This window comes from Schistocerca piceifrons, chromosome 1 (assembly GCF_021461385.2).
Source record: "Schistocerca piceifrons isolate TAMUIC-IGC-003096 chromosome 1, iqSchPice1.1, whole genome shotgun sequence".
Lineage (NCBI taxonomy): Eukaryota > Metazoa > Arthropoda > Insecta > Orthoptera > Acrididae > Schistocerca > Schistocerca piceifrons.
The window spans coordinates 683,774,739-683,799,003 of record NC_060138.1 but is presented as its reverse complement, the minus strand read 5'-3'; the positions used below and the strand labels follow the sequence as shown (position 1 = coordinate 683,799,003).

The window sequence follows — 24,265 nt, the reverse complement described above, 5'->3', positions numbered from 1 at the left end:
TCTGTCAGTGTGATCATGTGATGTATCAGACCCCAGGAATGTGTCAATAAAGTTTCCCCTTCCTGGGACAATGAATTCACGGTGTTCTTATTTCAATTTCCAGGAGTGTATATTGTTAAGACTTGTGTTCGCCAGTCAGTTTCTTGGCCAGTTTTATTTAGAGCAACTGATAGTAACTTTGGCAACTGAATGGCGACGTATGTAACGTATGTAACTTGATGCATTGCAATCTGTTCGGAGAATACAACAGCCACCCCTCCAATCACTCTCCTCTCCCCTCCCATTCCCCCTGGGCCAATGAGATTTTAATTACCCCTCCCCATCGTCATCTTCATCATTTCTAGCAGGGGCACCTGACTGGATGTGGTTCACTTTGAAGCTTGGCGTAATAGACGAACGACCAGAGTGTGTCTGTTCGTTTGTAACAAATTGGGTTAAGCCATGTCACTCAAGGTCTATTTGTTAATAACAATTTTGTCATTTAAGGTATCAGCAGAGACCACACCCTCGCAGTTATGTAAGTATTCTCATTCTTTCCAAATTTGATGTATTTTTCACCCATTTTCATATTTTTTCTGTATTTTTGCCACCATTTACATAGTTTTCCACATTCCTTTCGTACTTTTCCAAAATTTTAGCCACTGACGTGAGTGCCATTTCACTGCTCTCAAAATCACGTCATGTTGATCTCAGCCAACCACAATGCAGCATGGGTCTGGATTATTTATTGTTGCTGAGCCACAACTCCATTACTAATGTGTGTGACATCATAGTATACTCATATGAGATGGAAATAATGACGTTATAGCAAACTCTATAAGCACTGCAGTTTTACCGATTTCCAGCCATAGATACAATATGTAAAGGAAATAGCACACCATGGTAGGTAAACCACTACTAAGTCACCACCATATTACTACACTGTGCTCGTAGCAAAATTTTGAGGTTAACCGATTTCCAACCTGAGTGCTACAAAATACGAACCTATAGATAGGGTCCTAATGTCTCTTATCTTACGTTGGCACTGAATGTCGGTTGCCAGTAGTGTTTTCACGAAAAGAGCATGTTGCTTGAACCTACCGGTAACACGTCCAGCATTACGCTATTGTTTTTGGGCGAAGTTTTCTGCTTAGCTGTAGGGGAGGTGGGGCAGTGTTTAGCATACCCGCAAGCACTGGTGTGCAATGTCTCCAGTAGTGCACTAAATCTAAAATTACTCATGACCTCTGCAGTAACCAGGGTGTCAGTCAGTTAAAACCACAGACTTGAGCCCGTTAGTGCCCCATACCAAGATTTTCCCACACAGACTTCGCATCGATCCCAAAAGGCTACGTTGCCTGCAGATGGTTTGTAAAGAGGCGTTCCATAGCCAGACAAGTAACAGTATGGTATGGTGGGGAAGCACGAGTAGCGAGGAACTGACACGCCTGACACACCATGAGCAGCTGCCGCCAGATGGGAAGTGATGGATCCCCAGTCTCAGGACAGAGGCTGGTCCTGTAGGCACCTGTGACCAACCTGATCCCCTCATCAATGATCTTCAGGTACAAACGCCTCGCTGACCTGTACACTGTGCACTCATAATCCAGCAACTATTGCACAAAAGCCCTGTAAAACTGTAACAGACGCGTCCTGTCTGCTCGCTAAGAGCTGTGGCTAATACGCTTCAGTGCCTTCTGGGACCTAGCCTGCAAGTCCTTCAGGTGGTTACACAAAAACACACTTCTCTGCAGAAAATGTGAAACTAGTCTTCACAGCCAACTCCTCCACCACCTTTACTGTAACTTGCAACTGACGAGTTGCTATTGCAACACTGGAGGAGGAACAGAAAATTGCAAAACTGTCTACAAATAAGGATCATTGTACGGGACCCCTCACTGTAGACGTGATACTGTTTAGGGCTATGGCAAAGAGAGTAACACTTAAAACACTGCCCAGAGGGACACCATTCTCGTACTGAAACTATCTGACAGCACATCACCAACTTGATACTGAAAAAACTACACTGATAAGGAGAACGCAATTAAGATGGGGAGACGGCCACGGAAGCCCAACTGGTGAATCTGCCTGAGAAAATGGTGTCTCCATGTAGTGTCATACGCCGTACAGATATCACAACATATATGTACCAATGAAATATTGTTTACGTAGGAAAGCGTCCTGAACAGCCGCCTCTAGGTAGGTCAGGTTGTTGACAGTGTATCGAAATCTCTTGAATCCACACTCAGAACGACTTAGGAGCTGCCTGATCTCTACCATCCAGACCAGGCGACAGCTGAGCATCCGCTCCAAGGTCTTTCCAACATGGGTCGTTAAGGCCACGCTCTGGTAACTATTGGGACACACTTGGTTTTTTCTTCCTTTGAGAACAAGTACCAAAATTGCCTCCCTCCACGAGTTGGGAAAGCTGGCTGTCTGCCAAATCGAATTAAAACATTGTAAAGGGGCTTCCCTTGAAGTTAGTTGCAAGTTACGTTATATTCTTTCACATGTGATCGTGATATTGAGTACTGTATCACGAGCCACAGACAGTACTGAATACAGCTCCCACATGGAGAATGGGCAGTTGTAGGACCCCGAATTGTTAGACCTGAAGTCCAACTCACCCCTTTTCATGGTGGCACAATAATGATGGAACACTGGATTCTGGCTGGCATTGGCAGTAGCCAGCGCAAATGCTCTGGCATTATCTGTGCGATGTCTCCTGGTGTTGTTTGGTGACACACTTGATTTAACAACGCTGCTATAGGTAACTCACTGCCTTTACCGAAATCCTCCTGATGTGTTCCTATACTGCAATAGAACAAGTCCATGCATCGGGCATGGATGTGTGTGCTGTCCTTAGGTTAGTTAGGTTTAAGTAGTTCTCCTTGATGATGCAACGAGCCTTTGCCCCAGCTAATTGAAAGGCTGCGGATTTTCTGACATTGGGCGGCACTTAAACCCTCGCAGAACCGCTCGCCTTGCCTAGATGACTGAACAGCACTAGTCAGTCCACCAAGGGACAGGTGGCCTCCTAGGATGACAATAGGACTTCCGGATGGAGAAGTCAGTGGCATGATGGCTTACTCGTGCAACATGGTCTCTGCCCACCCCAGGTTACTGCCACAGCGATCGACAGTTGGCTCTGCTGATCATCCATCATGGTTGTGTCGTTTCAGGAAGAGCTCCATCCAGTAGGTGAATAAGGAGTGGGAAGTTGTCACTGGAATGAAGGTCTCAGTGACTTCCCATTGAACAGAGTCTGCAAGGGTTGGAGAGCAGGAAGAAAGGTCGACAGCTGAGAATGACCCAGTAGCAGCACTTAGTGGGAGCGCATGCTGATATGCACAGCTTGTAAGATGTCATGACACACTGTAAAACACAACTCCGAGGGCAAGCAGAGGTCAAGTGTCATAATGCGTTACAAGCATTGACGTAGGAGAAATGTTTGGGGGAGCTGTTCTATAAGACCCATTAGAGGCTCAGAGTCAATCGCATCGTGCAGAGGTGAATACAGCGCGCGAACTGTGATCCTCTGACACACACAAACTTCAACTGCAACAGCGTGCAGGTCAGTAGCCTGGGGAGAGCAACGGAGTGTTGTGCTTTATCGGCAAAAGTAGCGTCCTCTCCCTTTACCCTTTCCCCAGTCAGGTCATCTTACGACTGGGTGTATGGTTCCATAGTACAGGGGCATCACATGCTTTAAAATGCGTCTCCTGCAAACACAACGACAGGGGGCGTTCCTTTGCTAACAATTTCATTTGCTTCATGTGTCGTGAAACCATTAATGTTCCACTCTAATATGGGAGCTATCTGTCACGCAGATTGCACTTTCACCCTGTCTTTCCAACATGGTGGTGAGCCGGTAATGGGTGAAGGTTCAGTGTGGGGAGGAAATGTGTGCCCGAGGTCGACATCAAGGTCCAACGGCTCTGTAGATGAATCATGAGAGATGTGACGGAGAGGAATGTCGACAGTGTCAGAATTCTTGCTTCCTATCTTCACTGGCAGCTGATTCTTTGTCCCAGACTTTGGTTTTTGGCCTGGGGAGGTTTCGGAGCCACCACCGCATAGATGGTAGTGGCAGCGCTGGATGGCAGAGTAGTCGGATACTCTGGAGCAGCAGCGAGCCCCGCAATATTGGCAACCACAGCCTTGTCTGATGTTCTGGGAGGAGATACGGGCTTCAAGGTAGCTGCGGCAGTCCAAGTGCATCTACAAACGCAGGTACTAGCGCTTGCAATACCAACCTCTGCTTGTGCAGCCCCATCAGTCTTCTAAGCACACTCCAACTTTAACATTCAAGTTTGTTTGGAGGATTTGAACAGTTTTATACGCTATTTGGAAGCCCTGTGTCTTCAGTATGTTCGGCAACAGAAGATGTCTCGAAAACAGTTAAGTGGAGCGCACAAGGCATTAAAACTGCGTGTTTTTTGACAGCCCCAAAGTAATAATTATTAACATACCCTGATATTTTACCCAACTGTGGCAGGCAGCACCACGAAAGTTGAAAAGTGTATAAAGTTTCGAGATATCCAGCGTTAAATAAATTTTGTTGTCTTCCACTCATTACTTCTAAATATAGTTACATATAACGTGTCAGCGGTCCGACCAAATTTGGACGAGACGTGTAAGCACGAGACAACGAGACAACGACGAAATCGTGATAGAATCTAATCACAAGTAAGGACGAAATCCTTACCTGTGATTAGATTGTATCAGGAATCATTTACAAATTTACAGCAGTTCGTATACTTTTGGTAAAAACATTTTTTTACGCCCAGTTTCAAACAATCTTACATTAAAGAAAGGTAGATTCGGTGGAATACTAACAGTACTGACATTCTACCATGTTCCAGAAGTTTTAAAGATTTCTGCTTAATCTTGTTCTTGTCCCGTTCTCATTTCGTTTTCTTTAAAATTAAAGTACGTTGTGTGAATGTCGTAATTAAATATAAAATACAAAGTATAATGTTTGTAATATTTACAGCTATTTTAGTATGCTACGTAACTCTCGCCAAACTTTAACATCTTCGTCAAATAGTTGGTTGCCGGAAACACATCCCACGTGCATTTCACAACTGCAATTCGGAATGTAAAACATGAAGCAAACCATCTTATGACAGTGGCATAATTTATGCATCGCGCAGTGGGTGTAACGAAGTGTGACTCAAGCACAACATTGAACCAATCTAGTTTTGTACACAGAATCTACATATAGTAGATAACATCAGAATTTGGTATGTGTAATAACGGTTCAGGATTTCTATATACCGGTATTTAGAAGCTAACTGAATAAATGCCGTCCGCAGACCAAAAATTAGAAGAAATAAAAGAAAACATTATCAGCGTGGCAGTTTATGCTGAGTTTAAGAAGTGCTAATCGCTTTTCTCTCCTCACATATGCATATTACTGAAATTTTTCTATACGGACCTGAAACTGGGAGTGCTGTATGTGCGTGGTAGAGCTTGCCCCATCAGCAGCAAAGGAAACGTTTCTCCGCCTAATAATGAAAAGTGGTTTTAGATAAAAATGCTACTATTGTTCAAGGTAGTCTGCTTTTGAGTCAGTGCACTTTACCAAATCAAGTTAGTTACAGTAGCTCATCTGGCGTAGCATAGAATCACATAAGTTGGCATGTCAAAAGGTTTGTTGTGTTTAACATGAAGTTTATGTTCATACCATCAAATGACACTTGGATTTGTCCTGAAAGCCTGCATAATGCAAGACAACGATTTTAAGCTCTTCTTTGTTTACTTAATCTAAGTAATCAGATTCTCAGACCTTGTTAACAATTGCTTTTGTGCCGCCTGCTTCGATTCATGCTGTCGTTAGTACCTATCACTCGTGCACTTCAGTACATCCGTTCATGCCCCGGGGAATCTTTTCTTCTGTGTACTGACTCCTTGAGCAGCCTACAAGCTATCGACCAGTGCTACCCTCTCCATCCTTTCGTAGCGTCCATCCAGGAGTCCACCTATGCCCTGGACCGGTCCCATCGTTCAGTGGTGCTCGTATGGACCCCAGGACACATCGGCATCCTAGGCAACGAACTTGCCAACGGGCGGCAACTTTAATTGTGTGTTATCCCAGAAGGACCAACATCCGCATTTCACCACATGCCAGGAACTCAAGCTGCTTGTGCATGAACTGAAAAGGTCTTCGGCTGCTATAACACCATTGTTCCCCTTCCAGCAACAAATGTATTTAGATATCTAAATGGCAGGGTGCCAAGTCCGGGGAACACCATATTTGTTTCAACAATTTTTAGTTCATCCCTCGTTTTCTGAGTGCCAAAGCACCTTTCTCGGCTACTGCTTTGTCCCGATAAAACGTTCTTTCCTTTTACTTTTTTATTTCAGGCCGCCTCCTCATTTTTTTTACTGATTTCGTCCAGAACAATGGCAGAATAATCGCTACTTCGGGCCCAGGAAATGACCTGGGGGGGTCTCTGCAGACATCATGAGACTCTGGCATAAAATAGGGGTGATACGCGATTACAAGAACTCAGCAAGAGAGTTCTCACAGCCTCTGTCACCTCAGTTCTCCAACTTCCTACCTACACGTGGTGTCCCTGTTAAGCCGAGCAACTCAGCGGAAGGTTGGGTAACCAACCCCAGCGGGAAACTGAGTCGGTGAGCAGATAGGACTTGGAGGACAGTGGAAGGCAACGGGAAACCACCACTGAACTATCCCAAGAAAACCCCATGGCTTCGCTCAGCTCAAAATGTTCCGGAGTTTCAAGTTCCCCCATCGGATCTCCGGGGGTAACCAGGTTGAGAGGAGCTTCACGAAGAGTAAGATGGTGCAAAGAGAAGCACTGCATAGGAACATGGAATGTAAGATCCATGAATCAAGGAAAACTAGACATATTGAAAAGACAAATGGAGAAAATTAACATCGACATATTGGGAATAAGTGAAATGAGGTGGACTGGCATGGGAGAATTTGCTTCGGATGGCCATATGGTGTATTATTCTGGGCACGATAACAACAGAAGTAATGGAGTAGCCTTCATAGTTAGTGATAAAGTGAGAAAAGCTGTAATGGGATGCAAACATAAAAATGATAGAATGATGTCCATCAGACTTCAACGTCAGCCCCTCAACATCACAGTAATTCAAGTTTATGCACCAACAACAGATGCTGAAAAGGAAATTATTGACCAGTTCTATGGAGATTTACAAGAATTACTTCTGTCAACACCAAAAAAGGATATAGTCTTCATAGTTGGAGATTGGAATGTAAAAGTGGGAAATCAAGCTGTAGAAGGTATAACAGGGAAATATGGTCTTGGTACAACAAATGAAGCTGGACAGAGACTCCTAGAATTCTGCCAAGAAAATTCATTGATAATTACTAATACACTGTTTCAACTACCAAAACGACGCCTATATACCTGGACTTCGCCAGATGGCCAACACCGGAACCAAATTGATTACATACTTTGTAATCAGAGGTGGAAGAGCGCGGTTCAGTCAGCTACAACAAGACCTGAGGCTGACTGCGGATCAGATCATGAGCTCCTGATTGCAAAATTTCGGCTGAAACTTCAGAATGTAGCAGAAAGTATCCCAACTTGCAGATACGACCTTAACTCTATACCCTCCGACTATGCTGTAGAGGTACAAAACAGATTTAATGTATTACAGCTGGAGGACAAAAGCTCGCAAGAGATGTGGACAGAAGTACCTAATACTGTCAAAGAGGCCGCAGAGAAACACATTCCCAAGCAAAGGAACAGTAAGAAGGCTAGATCGCTATCAGTTGAGGCACTGCAAGTTGCAGAAGAACGAAGGAAAGCAAAAATCAAGGGAGATAGATCAGCTATGTTTGAATTAAATAAAGATTTTCAGAAATTAGCTAGAAGAGATAAAAATATATTCGTTAATGAACAGTGCAAGGAAGTTGAAGATAGTAACGGAATGGAGAAGACAAGAGATCTTTATAAGAAAATTAGAGAAATTAAAGGAAAATTCCAGGCAAAAATTGGAATGATAAAAGATAGAAACGGGAAAGATCTGAGTGAAGCAGAGGATGTTAAGGAAAGATGGGCAGAATATGTAGAAGACCTATACAAGAAAGAACTTCATAATGACAGGGCTCCTACTGCTGATATTAATGTTAATTTAGAACTAGAGCCAGATATTTTGGAGAGCGAAATCCAGTGGGCCCTTGAAAATATGGCTGATAACAAAACTAGTGGACATGACGAAATACCAGCAGAATTGTTTAAAGTCACTGGAAAGGATGCACTGAAAGTGCTGCACTTAATATGTCAAGAAATATGGATCACGCAGCAGTGGCCAGAAGACTGGAAAAGATCAGTATTCATCCCCATTTCAAAGAAGAAAAGTTCTAAAGAATGCTCAGATTACCGAACAATCGCACTTATTTTACATGCCAGCGGAGTTATGTTGAAAATCTTACAAAACAGACTTCTCCAATATCTAGATCGAGAGCTACCAGAAGAACAAGCTGGATTTAGGAAAGGTAGAGGAACTAGAGACCAAATTGCTAACATTCGGTGGATTATGGAAAAAGCGAGAGAATTCCAGAAAGATGTGTACCTCTGCTTTATTGACTACGCCAAAGCCTTTGACTAGGTCGATCACAACAAATTATGGAACGTACTGAAAAACATGGGTGTACCAGATCACCTCATTCATCTGATACGGAGTTTATACCTTGACCAAGAAGCCACGGTGAGAACTACGTATGGAACAACGAAATAGATAAATATTCAGAAAGGAGTCCGGCAAGGCTGCATACTGTCACCGTACTTACTCATTCTGTATGCAGAACATGTTATGAGGAATGCGAGGCTAGATGAAGGAGAAACAGGAATTAAAGTAGCTGGAATAAATGTAAACAACCTCAGGTACGCGGATGGTACGATCCTGTTGGCAGAAAGTGAAGAAGAATTGAGAACACTCTTACTGAAGGTGAAAGACGAAAGTGAAAAGGCCGGTCTTATGCTGAATGTGAAGAAAACGAAAATTATGCAACTACACCTACCAATTCGTGGGATATAGCAGCAGAAACCATGGAGGTAGTGATCACATTCAGTTATCTCGGTTCCCAGATATCTGCCGATGGCGACTGCAGCCATGAAATCCGGAGACGCCTGTTGCTCGGTAGACACGCGATGTCAAACCTAGACAAGGTTATAACGTCCAGAGATATAACACTAGCAACAAAGATCCGTATTGTGAGGGCTATGGTCTTTCCAGTTGTGATGTATGGATGTGAGACCTGGACCATTAGAAAGGCTGAACGGCGAAGAATTGACTCCTTCGAATTGTGGTGTTGGAGGAAACTTCTTAGAGTTCCATGGACTGCAAAGAGAACCAACAGATCAGTATTAGAGCAAATAAAACCAGACTTCTCCCTGGAAGGTCTAATGTTAAAACAAAAGCTGACCTACTTTGGACACACAATGTGAAGGCATGCCTCGCTGGAAAAAACATTAATGCTGGGGAAGATTGAAGGAACTAGAAGAAGAGGACGTCAGAGGATGAGATGGATCGATGGCATCACAGAAGCAATGTGTTCCAACCTGGAAGGTCTACGGGAGAAAGTGCAAGACAGGAAAAAGTGGCGTGATTTGGTTCATGGGGTCACGAAGAGTCGGAACCGACTAAACGAATAGAGAGAGAGAGAGAGAGAGAGAGAGAGAGAGAGAGAGAGAGAGAATCGCTACTTCTACTCTGTTTTTAACCTTTACTACGGAATCACAAAAAGGGGGCCTTTTGAATCCCAGAAAACATGTCTACATCCTTTCTATCGCATGGGAATGTCTTCGCCACTTCTGTTGTGGTAATGATTTCCATTTCTCCTATTTGCGTTCAGCACACAACAACTGCATTCAACTTCGAACAAAGGTTTCTAAAGTAAACTGCACTGCACTCTTTACCTGGTAAGTTTAGAATGTCATCTATTTCGTACAGTTACTATCACCCCTCACAGAATACCACATGGGTTTTATTTCTGTGGTCTTAAGTTTTAGTAGTCTCCGAGAGAAGTAAGGTCGTGTTCGAATTCAGATACACACTACCGTTGAAATGAAGGATTGGAGTCAATATAAACCTCCACCAGTTTTGATAGAATTTCCGTTTTCGATGCACCGTTCAAAACAATTTGTGTAAGGATACAGGGTAGTTTTTCGGCTCAATATTATATAAAACTCAACACCTATTTCTTTCAGGCACTGTTTTAATGTATATGTTCTACAGATTTTTTTATTGGTATCAGGTAACGCAGCACACATTCTAAACAAATCAGAAGTATTTTGAATATTTTTGAACCTGCTTAGAGTTATTAAAAAAATACAAAGAAATTGATGCATTTTTTCCAAAATGCTTCCTCAAACTGAGGTACCATTTAATCGAATGTTATACAATTGAAGAAGACCAAATTTTTACCAGATATACATGAAATGATGGCTGCTGTACTAGACCTATTTAATTCCACCTTTTACGTATATTACAAGGATAAAAAATATCACATCTTACATTTTAATTTTTATAATTTTTTCCTAATAAAAATGTTATTTTTTCTATAATTTAATTGATTCTGCAATAAAGCTTAGGTCTACTACATAAGTTGGACTATTGCAAGTTACAGAAAAAAATTAGAACAATGTTTTATAAACTTTAGGAAATATTTGTACCTGAATTCTGAAAAATACAACTTGCAGGGAATTGCGAATGAAGATACGAGTCCAATTAAACTGTGCCTCAGAACATTCCTGAAGCATAGTCTTCATCCTGCAGCATTTATTCAACTTCAAGCTTCCTCCCGGCATTCCTTTTAGAACGTCTTGCTTGTTTGGTAATTTGAAGAGCGGGTCTTTCAGCTTCATGTACCCATTGCCTGCCACACGCAAGCAATTGATCTTCCATATTAGAGCCACATTTTATGCCTAAATTTCTCAGGACTTCCAAACTCCCTATCACTCCATCACTGAAACATATCACTGCATCTAGTACGCCAACTTTTAAGGTATTTAGTCCAACAAAAACATTCTTGGGTTATCTTTCCCATATACAATGGTTGAAACTTTCATTTGTATTCTGAGTGCTCCCGTGAATACATTTACTAAGCAAAACAGGGTCACTCAGGTCTCTAAAAATTGGTTTTATTTCATTCGTAACAGACTCAGGAAGAGAATGTTTACGATGGCATATTTGAGCACTTCCTTTTGCTTTTTGGTAACCACACCAAGAAACTGCTCCTTTAGGGCAAAGTCCGTAAACAGAGCGGTCATCTGTGGACAACTTATGAAAGTAGGTGGCCCATACAGCTTTTCTCATTGCTGTAACATCATTCAGAGGTGCAGTTCGTCTAAAGGCCAGTCCACAATAACTCTGAGGAGGGTGTATTTCAGTTTCTGTCAATCTCCCTCGGCTAGACAGAGATTTTCCATCATATAGCAACTTTTCCTTCATTTCTCCTCCTAGCTTCCTCAATATAGCACCCATCCCCTTATGCACATGTCTACAACACTCCAGTTTTTTTTACCACGGTGTCACCATAATCATTGAACTCATTAATTTTATTGAAAGCTTTGGAGTCCCTATGGCCTGGGTACTTCGTATATCTAACGTTATAAACTGGCACCGACCTCTGAAATATTTTTAGAGCTCCATCACACTCCATACCGCATAATTCTTAGAACACTGATGTTCAATACGTCCTTCAGTGTTACCATGGGAGGTGTGGCAGCACTTACATAAGCACTCAACATCAACAACTTTTCCATTCTCCCGAGAAGTAGCACTTACAACACCATTCAAGGAACGATGTCCTCGACGTTGCCATGGCCCATCAAGTGCAACAGCAATGTCCCTGGTTCCACTAATATTTACAGTTTCTTGTACTGCACGTGTCATAGATGCTTTAGACAGAACCATCAAGGCACCTAAAAGTATTTTTATGTACTTGCCGAACCTACTGGGAGGAGGAGGAAGGTCCATCAAATCACAAAACGTTTGAGCAACCTTTTTTTTCCTTTTCCTATTGCAGGCATTGCATACACTAACTTCAAATTCACATCATATGTTTCAAATGGCTCGGAGCACTATGGGACTTAACTTCTGAGGTCATCAGTCCCCTAGAACTGAGAACTACTTAAACCTAACTAACCGAAGGACATCACACACATCCGTGCCCGAGGCAGGATTCGAACCTGCGACCGTAGCAGCAGCGCGGTTCCGGACTGAAGCGCCTTGAACCGCACGGTCACAACAGCCGGCCGCATCATATGAATTATGTACAATGTTCGAAGTCATTTTCGAGGTAGGTTTATTGCAGGATATACACAGAACAACTAATTTTGACACTAAACCCTTCACGCAACTTCTTTGTTCAGTTATTTCCAGACAGCCTACACCATCACATTGTTTACATTTCGCCACTCCCTTTATGAAAGGAGATGCGATGCCCACATCAACAACAGCAAATCCACTACAAACAGTATCATTGTTAACATAAAAATTTGAACCACCAGAGCGTGCCATGTGGGAGTTTCTTTCCTGAAGAACTGATACATAGGTTACTTTCAACAGTGTGGCTTGCTTCATTTGTGAAATGGTTACCACGGAATTTCCTTTTACTGAATTTCTTGATACGTGGCATAGTTTGTATTTGTTGCACACTAAAAGATATGTACCTCCACAAATATATGTAGTATTTGGGCAACAATCATTCAGTAGCACGTGAGGAAACTGCTTCAGCGAAACAAAAGTAAATATTTGCAAAGATAATCATTTACAGGCACTAGAAAGCTGTACTGTTACCAACATATACAATGTATCACACGTACAATCGCTGGAAACAGAAAGTTCACAGTTCTTTTCGAAATAATACTGGTTTCTGTAACGAATAGAGGGGGGTGTGGCGGCAAAATTTGGTATATACAGATCATTTTTCATCATCGTAGTTGGAAAGACTATAGAATTTAATAAAGTCATAACAAATTTTCGATTTTTCCACCACTTATAAGTACCGTGTATACTTAAAAAGCCATATAAATAGAACTATTCCGCATACGAATCTCTCAATATTCTTACTTGATTGTATAACATGTACAAAAATAATACAAAAAATTGCTGCAAACGATACGCCATGCTAGACCGAGAAATTTTCTCCTCGCCTTCGTACCGTCGTGCGTAGTGGAGTGTTCCCACTCTTCGGCCTGCTTTCCCTCCCTGAAAGCCGCGAAGAAAAACTGTGCAAATGTAAGCCAGATGGTGGTTCGGAGGCGCTGGCGAGACAATCGCGGAGCCTTCTGGCCAGCTCCCATAATGGCTTCCTGGAAGGTCGGGGGGGGGGGGGGGAGGGGGTGTCGGAGGGATGGGAGCGGGCAGGCTGATGCAGGGTTAAAGCACTGCCCGGTCCAGCCACCGACGCGGCCGGGATTGCTTTCGATTTGCCGTCATCCGCTGTCGCATTACTTCTGCGCCAGGCGTGACCCCGCCAAACGGTGCCTTGCATTTTTTGTCACGCTGACGCCGCAATCTGCAGAAAACATTGCCTCCTCGGAGCGCGGTTGCGCAAATAATCGATACAGATATTTGTACCGGCTTCTGCTCTTATGCTCTGACCTTAATCCTAACTAATGCTAGCGTGGAATAAATAAACGTTTCGAAAGGAATGCAAAAAAACTGCTGAAGTGTGAGTACGACTCGCGTACTGAGGGTTCCGTACAAACTTAATTATGTGTCTATTGTGTTCATCCATTCTCTGAATCGAGAATGTAAACGATTTTTGTCTGTTATCCATATCGATACTGGCAAGACATTAGTCCCAGGAACTCCAAGACCGTGTCAAAATCTCTACAGTAGTTCCTCAGACTAGCTCTCACATACAAAATCAAGCGAGCAGTGGACATTATATGTATTTAGAGAGAGTACATTTAATAAAATATTTTTATTTACTTACTAAAACCTGACAGCAACTGACGTATTATGTTTGCATCCAGTAATGTTCGCCTCTTATGTTTTTCACGGATGATAAATATTATGTATGTTCAAATAGCAAAAAGATACTTTTTATGTGATACAATGACAGTTTAAGAAGTTTGGGAATTTTTACTTTACTTGCTCTCTGAAACCTTGATTCTTGCCAAATTTCATGATTCTAAGTCAACGGAAAGTACCCTATAGGTTTTCATGAGTGGGTTTGCGACTTTCAAAATATGACGGATAAATGCCGGAATTTTTTCACAGCAATGACTTGGAAGCTTATGTTGCTTACATCGTCAAGAGACCGTAGACCTTCTTAATACGTGACATACATTTGAACTTCATAAGCCGACCAGTTCCAGAGAAAAGGGGTCTTAACAGAGGAAATAAAGACGGTTAAGAAGTGAAAAAAAATTTTCATGAGATATAATTACAAATTAAGAGTTTTCGGATTTCTCCTTTAATTGGAGTGTGAAACGTTGCTACTTGTCAAATGTCATGATTCTAGGTCAACGGGAATTATCCTATAGATTTTGATGGGTGAATCTCCGAGTTTCAAAGTACGTGACATAAATGGCACTGACTTAGAAGCTTAAAAATTTTACAACGTTAAGGGACCACAGAACTTAAATAGGTGACATACATTTGACCTGTATACGTTAACACGTTCCTGAGAAAAGTTTTCTTAACAGGAGGGCGGGCGGACAGGCAGACAGACAGACAGACGGACAACAAAGCCATCCTATAAGGTTGCAGTTCTTAAAGACTGAGGCACAAAACCGTAAAAAAAAAGAAAGGCTACCTACGTCGTTGTTAAAAGTTCTCTTCGTCATTGTGTAGTCACTAACGAATATGAATGAGCCCGACTAGTATAAAATATTCTCTGTTTAGATAATATCTAGAGCTTTCGACGAAATCTTCCATCGTCTTCATCGGGAACAGCTGACTGTCGTCTGTTGTTGACTAACATGACTGGAAATGCTAAACTTCCAGGTGTGAGCAGAGGTCAGGCGCGTCGCGCTATTCTCCCAAGCGCAGTTGTGGAACGTAAGGCGCAAGGAGTGTGGTGATCTTTAATTGTTAATCGTTGGCGTCGTCGTGTTTGTACTGGACAAGTAGCGCAGTAGCGCTCTCGGTGAGCAACAGGTTGTGGCTACTGCAATAACTGGCAGGCGTACGTCATCATCAAGTCATGCCGCCAGAGATGGCGTCCGTGTCTATACCGGTGGAAAGTAAGCACTTCAATGCATTCCTCTGTGTGTTGTTAGCGTCGAGAGCTCGATTTCACGCATCAATGACATTACAGCCGCTGTCCCGGCTGAAGTGGAATGGGAAAAGAGCCTAACAAATGGTACAATGGGAAATAACCTCTTTCATGCACTTCACAGTGGATTGCAGAGTAAAGATACAGATGTAGAAGTCGAAGACGATGGAGCATTTCGTCGAAAGCTCGAGATTGTACCCAGATCTGATGCGCTGTGTAAACCGATAATGCTTTACAAGGATATCGGCGCGAGAAACGTCGACCTCAATGAGTCGTACTGTTATTCCTACTGAATGTTCATTCTTCCTTTTCCGCCCAGTCTATTTCCGAAAATGAACGAGAAAAAATACGGAAGAAAGTTTAAATTTTGAATCCTGGTGTAAAGATTGGCAGCTAACCCTCAACACAAATGAAAGTAATGTACGTAAATAGATTCCGGCGATCGAGCACGATTACAACTTCAAGTATCTAAAAGTTTCTGTCAGGCGTGATTTAAGGGGGGAATTTGGGAATGACCACATAAATTTCATCGTGGCAAAGACAGTAATAAACATTTTGGAGGATTCCAAGCAGGTGCAATAGACGTACGAAACAGGTCGCTAACAAAACCTTCATTTTACATATTCTTGAGTACCATTAATCTCTCAGTGATCTTCACCGAATCAAATTTTTTTTCCGCCATTCTAGTTTCAGATGGGTCAATCGGGACGAACAGATCGCAGTGTCATTTTCAGCCAATGGCGTCATTGGATGCGGTACGGAGGAGAGCGAAATCGGCACACTGTTCACCCAAACGTTTTCGTCTTTGCATGCCACAAGATTAATGAGAGGGAAAAGATACGCAGATGAGCTGCTCGATTCGTCGCGGATCTGTTTAGTCAGTGTATGCCAAGAACCGCTCAACTAACTGCAGTGGGAGAGATTACAAAGAAGACATTCAGCATCGCAGAAAGCGTTCCTCACAAAATCCCAAGGGCATGCGTTCCATATAACTCTGGAAACGTACTGTTTATTTTACCGTTTAATGACATTGAAAGGAGAAGTAGAGAAATTCGGGCTCGTGCAGAGGGGTGTCAACAGTCTTCCTTCCTGTGTACATCCTGCCGCGCGGGATTAGCCGAGCGGTCTAAGGCGCTGCAGTCATGGACTGTGCGGCTAGTCCCGGCGGAGGTTCGAGTCCTCCCTCGGGCATGGATGTGTGTGTTTGTCCTTAGGATAATTTAGGTGAAGTAGTGTGTAAGCTTAGGGACTGATGACCTTAGCAGTTTAGTCCCATAAGATTTCACACACATTTTAACATTTTTTGTGTACATCCGCAACAGGAATAAGAAAGTGAAAGAGCGTAATGGCACTCGGACACTATTCTGTTATACCTTCCGCCACGAACCGCGCAATGGACTGCGGACTACAGCGTAGGTATCACAGAACAACGATTAGCCTAGCTTTTCTTTCTTTTTGAAGCCATTTTGACTATTTTTCGACCGTGACTGTCTCAAGAAATACGTAAAGTCTTTTTTTTATATTACTCCTACAAGTCACGAACTTTGTCAACTATTGTATTACTTATTTATTTAGCGACATGTTTCGAGGGTTAAATCTCGTCTTCAGGCTAAATGGCATTACAAAAACAGCTTTACAATAATGTCATACTTATGTTACATAGTCTTTTCGTAAATGCTGTGGTCATCCTGTGGAAGAAGAGAAAACTTAGTTTTCTCTTCTTCCACAGGACGACCACAGCACAGGAACAGAGAACAGGAAACAACATCTCGCTGCTCAGCCACAGCTGCTGAGAGTATTTATAAGCAAAATAACTGGTGTTATCTGTACTGAATCAATAATGAGAGGAGGCAGAACGGATCTATGTTCTAAAACGGCTTAGGCTACTAAATTTCTCAACTGCCGAACACCTTTCGGAAGGTGACAATGTTTGATGTTCCTTCGTATCAGGCACTGCATAACGATCTAATTAGTAACACGCGAGCGTTCTTTACGGGGAAAGAAGCGTTCTTCTTGTTTGACAGTAACTGCGATCAATACATCGTTAGAAGGGAGCAACCAGTAACACTAAAAAGCAATATGATAACTCACCTTGTAAAACGGAGTCCCCCATTTCTTTCGGCTGTTGGCGTTCAGAAAGAAAACCTGTAACATAGAAGATCACAATGTACAACACAATGAAGCTTAAATTGTTATCGTAGTACACAAATTCCTTCACGTATATTCTCATAACTCGATGATTATCTATGAGTTTATCTAATAACGGCGAGTTATATTACGTCGTGGCAGGCCTAATTAAGTAAATATGATGTACCAAGAAATTCAAAGCAATCTGCTTTTATCAGTGCAAGCACGTAACGAATTACTACCTCCAATGGAAATTAGTTATGTAGTATACGCTCACATCTGTATGCAGTGATAATTAGATATTTCTCGTGCAATGTACTCACAGTTTTGCATGCATTTTAAATACATCAGGTAGCAGGTGCAATCTCAAATTATATGCAGGGGGGCCGGATTCAATTTCCCGCCGTGTAGGAGGTTTTATCTGCGCGGGGACTGGATGTTGAATCATCATCATGATCATCATTATCATCATCGTCGTCGTCGACACTAAGTCGCCGAAGTAGCCTCAAATAAAGTCTTGCAATCGGCGGCCTAACATCCCAGATGGCGTCTCACGGCCAAAAATGTTACACGATCATTTCATCTTTGCTTAATGCCGACGTCAGGCTCGCTTCGTATGCTACAAAGAACAGGCAGTTTCATATTACTATCTAATTATATGTCTGCATCATACACCGTAGTATTGAAATAACTGGATCCTACAGCGCCTCGTACGGTGATCTAATCACAACTTTAAGAAAATATTGATAGTTTACAGTTTTTAGCAGTTACGGTTCACTCTTTAATACACAGATTTTTTTGTATTTACATCTCAGTTTGGAGCGGATAAAATATCCAATCTTAATGTAAATTAACAACGGTGGGTGCTTCGGCTTTGCTTCGCCTAAATTGGTTCTTATTGTTTTAACTACTCTTGCTCTATCTTATTTTCGGAAAAAATTTGAATGCAATCATTTTATATCCGTGTCTGCACAAAATAATTTAGTATTTGTAGATCTAACTTCTTGCAGTTGGAGTTGGTAGTCCACAGGTCCTTACAAAAGCCTTAATGTGCAGCCACGGTTTACGCAAAGATCCCTCTAGGTAACAACGACGACCAACATCGGTGAGAAATACATGACATTTTGCAGCAGATCGTCGTTTGAAATAGTGTATCCAATACATTCGAAATTTAATGACAAAATTTACGCGATTTGGTGACTTTTTGCAACGACAGGAAGCACTTACGCAGCAGATAGTGTGTTGAATGTGCATTTGCAATCTTGAAAGAAAAACATATGAAAAAATTAAATAGTCCACAGATTATTCAGCAGAATTCAATATATGTATGTACATACATATGTGAAAAATAATGTCGACGGAAGTGTGTAGGATCAGTGGTACATAACGGCAGATAAACCATACATTTTAAAGTGCACTAAGCAGCTGTATCACCAGAGATACCATGTGAGCCGTGCATGGCTCGCCGTCCCACCATTTGGTATTTTACACCCTGTTTTAACGTATTTCCATCTCACCACGTTGATTTAAATTACTGGCGTTACTGAGTTGCCATTTTGCCTGACCGCCATCGGCGCTAGTAGCGCGTATCTATATATCCCCTCTGATAGGATCTTTGCTCGGCTGCTATTACTTCCCGGTTGTGATCTGTCGTGGAGTCAGTCGGAACGTGCGAGGAAAGTTCACGGTGGCAGCTCGGATCGTGAGTTGGGCCCTGGCAGTCAGTTGCAACGCGTCTGGAGCGCAGCCCCGGCCAGCCAGTAGCCGGCTTGCAGCAGCAGTGAGCCCTGCGTGGACATCCCTCGCCCGACCGTTGCCGCCACGCATCACGTAAGCCGGGCCTGACTTTTGGAGGATTGTTGGTCGTTCGGTTGGTCCGAGGCCATCTCCGTGAGGCGTTGTCGAAGGGGCCACTGGCGGTCTCTACGCAGTGTCGGAGTCAGTCTGGAGCTGTTCGATCGGTACGACCATCGTCGCTCGCCGGACGTGAAGGTTGAGTGGTTTTGAGCATTACGTTGTTGGTTCCGGCGCTGCTGTTGTGGAGGTTTTCCTGTGAGCACAACAAGTGAAGTGTTCGAAATAGCCGCCGTCAGGTGGAAATGATCAAATTAATTTATCTATAGTGAAGTACACCAGCGGAATTTTCTGCCATGTGGCCATTAGTGTTCTGGTTACCTGCCCTGGCCGCTAACGTAGTTTTCGGGCAGTGTCTTTTCAAAAAATGCTCTTAGCACTATAGGACTTAACATCTGAGGTCATCAGTCCCCTAGAACTTAGAACTACTTATACTTTACTAACACACATCACACACATCCATACCCGAGGCAGGATTCGAACCTGCGACCGTAGCAGTCGCGCGGTTCCGGACTGACCGTAAAAGTCGCGCGGTTCCGGACTGAAGCGCCTACAACCGCTCCGCCACCGCGGCCGGCCGCAGTGTCTTTTCCTCACCTGTTGTTGCTGCCCAACATTGTGTGTCGTTTTGGCAGCTCAGTTCACATACGCGTTTGTTTGTGGATAGTGATACTTGTAACTTTTTTTTGGGGGGGGGGGGGGGCGCTTGAATTCTCGTGTACATCGTCGTGGCAAGCAAGCAGTTGGTCGGTCGGTCCGTGACTGTCCCTTGGCTGGGTTCGCACGAATTAAGTGTAGTTGAACTTACCACCTGTCTCGCCTAAGTGAACGAGGGCAGACCGATCCATCTCTTAATCATCCTTTTGGCAGTGTTAATGTTGTTGTAATTTAATTGTATTTTTTTTTTTTTTTTTTTGGCAAGGTTAGTTGTGGGCGTTCAGCCCTGGAAACATGTTCTCAGAGTTTCCTTCAAGTCCCAACATTACCGCCTTCTGCTCTTGAAAGGTTGTTGTAATTTTCTCTGAAAGATTTTACAAGTTATTGTGGGCCTTCTGTCGTTGGTGTTGTAAAAAGAAAATTTTTAAACTTAATGTATTGTTTTACCGATTGTTGTAATATATATTTCCTTAATTTGCAGAATTTGACTTTGCGGCCTTCAGCCATCTTATTGCGTTTGTTTATCTCTTTCTGTGCACCTTGTGGGCCATCAGCCCTGTTAACATCTTAGAACTTTGTGGCCTTCTGCCTTCAGTAATAATCATGTATATTTGGAATTTTGAAGATTTAATCCGGCGGCCTTCAGCCGTTCCGCATGTTGATCTCATATGTATACGATTTATCTTATTCGTAAATTTAACTGTATGTCATGTCTTTTCAAAATTGAACTTATTCTGAATCATCTGTTTGGAGACCTTCAGCCGCGAAGCAAATTTAATTCTTTCAGAAGTGTATTTGTGAACTAAACGATAATAAATTACAATTGTGAAATGAATCCGACCGCAACTCCCTTCGGCCTTTCCACAATCCTAATTACCTGTTAGCCCTGCGTGATTTAGCGTGCGTTTCACCATGAAATCGGTTCACAATTTAATGGAAACACGCACATACTGAAAACACGTATTAAAATCTATTGCATGGAAATCCTCTGAAGTGCTTCCGTTAGATCACTATTCGCCGCGCTACGGCGACCCTTTTGGGGGTTAATGAAGACAGGTGTCATTCCATGTGTGATGTAATGCGCGATCAGAAAACGGTCGGACTGTTAGTCCCGAGAAAGACTGTAAGCATTTTGTGGACATTAGCATGGCGTTAACTATGGATAAAAAAAATGTAAACATTAAGCTTTATTATTTTAGATTTATATACATAAATTGTTACCGCTGAGTTAGAAGAATAAATTTAAAAAAGTCTCTGGTTCTTTGTTCAGTTTGTTAGAGAATGGAAGCTATCGTCGGCGCCAAAAAGTGTCGACCACGCTCGGGAATTGGATATTTGTGCTGCGGCACGGAAATTTGTTATTTTAGGTAAAGTAGATTAATAAACACAGGCACATGTGACAAAACAACGATGTATTCGTGTTCGTGATGTTTAAGAATGAAAACTATGCAAGAGTTTTGCGTAACTACTTTGATAACTAGCCACTACAATTGAAAAAGTATATCCACAAACTAAATAAATAACATGGAACGGCTATCAATGAAAGAAGTAGATGTCCTGCAGACACTACTGAGAAACAAGTTTCCCAAGATACTGTTCAAGGAGACTATCTGCGACGACAATAAAAAAAGGGTATGTATTTACATATTCACCGCATTTACTGCTTGCGTTGTATAACTTAATTTACATCGGAATACGACTATAGAAGTATTTATCAGACACTTAAAATGGATTTCTCGATTAACTAAGCATCGACTATTGCGGTGATGTGAACGAAGTTTTTCACACCCTAGTCCAGAAACGAGTTATCACGAGGTATTTACTGGTTTTATAATTCTATATAATTTCTGCAAGAAATTAGTGACAGTGGCACTATGCTTCTCTGAAAATAATTTTAGCTAGCCAAAGCACTCCGCAGATCACAATGAATGTCATATTTACCAAAGTACATTTCAGCAGCGGAATTTTAACGCAAAATCAAAGTTTAAAAAAGTTTGGAAAATAATTTTCCAGAAGACGACCTGTTATTTCAGATTCTTTTGTGTGCCTGGGGATTTTCTACTTAAGCGGTGCGAACTGGAAGAGTATGAAAATTTTGAAGTATCTAAGTCAGGAAAATTGTACGTCTAATCACTATGAACAGTAGCACAATCCACCGGACACCTGAAAAGTGAGAAGTACTTCGCAGCAGGGTTCAGTGTAAATCTAATTTCATTTGTACAAGTAATAGTAATGAGATTTATATGATGTATCTACAGTGTACCTCTGTTCAAGATCACTTCAGGAGTATGACAGTTTCAGACAGTAAGCTGAGCCAGCATTCGCAATATCTAATTAGTGACGAAGATTGAATCGTCGAACGTACCCTAGGTTTATTACACATACGTCTGTGAAAACTGCAGTATCTAGAATGAAAGATGGAGTAAATGTAGCCAAAAAACACCTTCTTTTACGTGAATGGGAATGTCGGTGTTATAGAAAGTTGAAACGCAATGAGATGCTTCAGCTCTGTAATGAGTGCACATATGTTGATGTTCCACGCCATAGATAACCTCAGCTATATTTACAGCTTTACTGTGTTACGGCCGGTTTCGTTAAACATCTTTAGACTGCCGAGCTGCAGCAGGTGCACATCTAAATGTATCGACAATGCAACACAATAAATATGACTTGAACTAATGTTACGTATTCGACTGCGTCGACCTGCATTATAAAAAGATACAAAACAGCTCACACTGCAACGACCATTGGAACACCGTCACAGGCCGTGAAACAGCCATCATATTTTGGAGACACAGATGGAGATCAGGTGTGGTGGTTCGGGGCCTTATTGGGCTGACAAGGTATGTCTAGAATGAAATTTTCACTCTACAGCGGAGTATGCGCTGATACGGAACTTCCTGGCAGATTAAAACTGTGAGCGGATCGAGACTCAAACTCGGAACCTTTGCCTTTCGTGGGCAAGTGATCTACTACCTGAGCCCCCCAAGCATGACTCACGACCCGTCCTCACAGCATTCATTCCGCCAGTAGCTCGTCTCCTACCTTCCACAGGTCCGGAGTTCGAGTCTCGGTCCGGCACACAGTTTTAAGTCTGACAGGAAGTTTCAAGCTATCTCTAGTCAAACGTATTGAGGCATTTAGAACATTTTAGGGCTCGAGGTACTGTAGTTCTTTTTTGCAAATTCACAGCACGACAAAGCTGAACCACATACGGAAAGAAATGCGATAAACGTCCTCGAATAATGGAAAGTGGCACTACTCCGCGGGTCAAGCATTCGCCCCACTGAGAGTCCGTTGAGAATGTCTGCGGGGTGGTAGAGGGAGAACCCCACGAAACTAATTGAGACCTTCACTGGCTCGAAACCACATCTTTATGATGCTTTGATGTCGGCACCTGAAACTTCACTTAATCCCATTTTTCCAAGTTAGAAATCCTATATAGTCATGTAGTCATAATCATTTCTCTCTTATTTGCTTTATCTGTCTCGTACAATTCAGTCACCATTACATGTATTCTTCTCGGTGAATTATTTTGGCAACTTTAAGTGTATAAGTAGTTTTCCATGCCCGTCCTTTCGTACTAGGTTATTATTACCGCAGCTTCAGAACCGACATTGCGGAGCTACAACTGTAAGAACAACGCACTATTAGTTACGTGATCGGAGTAGGCCGTCACAGGTTATATCAGTACATATCCAGATTAACTCCGCTACCCATTGCACAGTGCAAGACGGAAGGTACAACGTACCAAGATTGTCGATTTTCTGTTTTATTAAAAATGTTCAAATGTGTGTAAAATCTTATGGGACTTAACTGCTAAGGTCATCAGTCCCTAAGCTTACAAACTACTTAACCTAAATTATCCTAAGGACACACACACACACACACACACACACACACACACACACACACACACACACACGTCCGAGGGAGGACTCGAACCTCCGCCGGGACCAGCCGCTCAATCTATGACTGCAGCGCCTTAGACTCTCTTTTATTACTCGAGGTTACTTGTAAATGGTTCAATCTTTGCTTTTTGATCATATCATGTATGGGACCTACTACGGTCTTTGACGTCTCAAGGTGCAAACGTCACAGTCACATACATCAGAAGCTGTAACAGGTAATCTTACGTCGTGCCGTGAACGGAAAGCCGTTAGGAAGACATCCAGCTTTAGTCAACACGACACAACTTCCATGACATAAATAGAGAATGCAGGCGCCGCCATTTAACGGATCGGGTGCCCAGCGCGCGCAGTGTTTGCTTGGGATGGTGCAGCAGCAGCAGCGGCGGCGCGGTAGGAGCGCCAGGCTATGCTCGCCACGCCGCACTGCGCCTGCGACTGCGCCAAAGGCGTGCCGGGCCGCGACGTGACGTGACGTAACGTGACGTGACGAGACGAGACG

General features: G+C 42.7%; 1 protein-coding gene across 1 annotated transcript in view; it reads right to left on the bottom strand.

Moving 5' to 3' along the window:
* The window catches only part of LOC124709369, a 427,556-nt gene that overhangs the window by 233,040 nt on the left and 170,251 nt on the right, over positions 1 to 24,265 (bottom strand). The window contains exon 2 of the mRNA XM_047240833.1: positions 17,309 to 17,362. Within this exon, the coding sequence (XP_047096789.1) occupies positions 17,309 to 17,362 (54 nt within the window). The remainder of the gene's footprint in view (positions 1 to 17,308; positions 17,363 to 24,265) is intronic.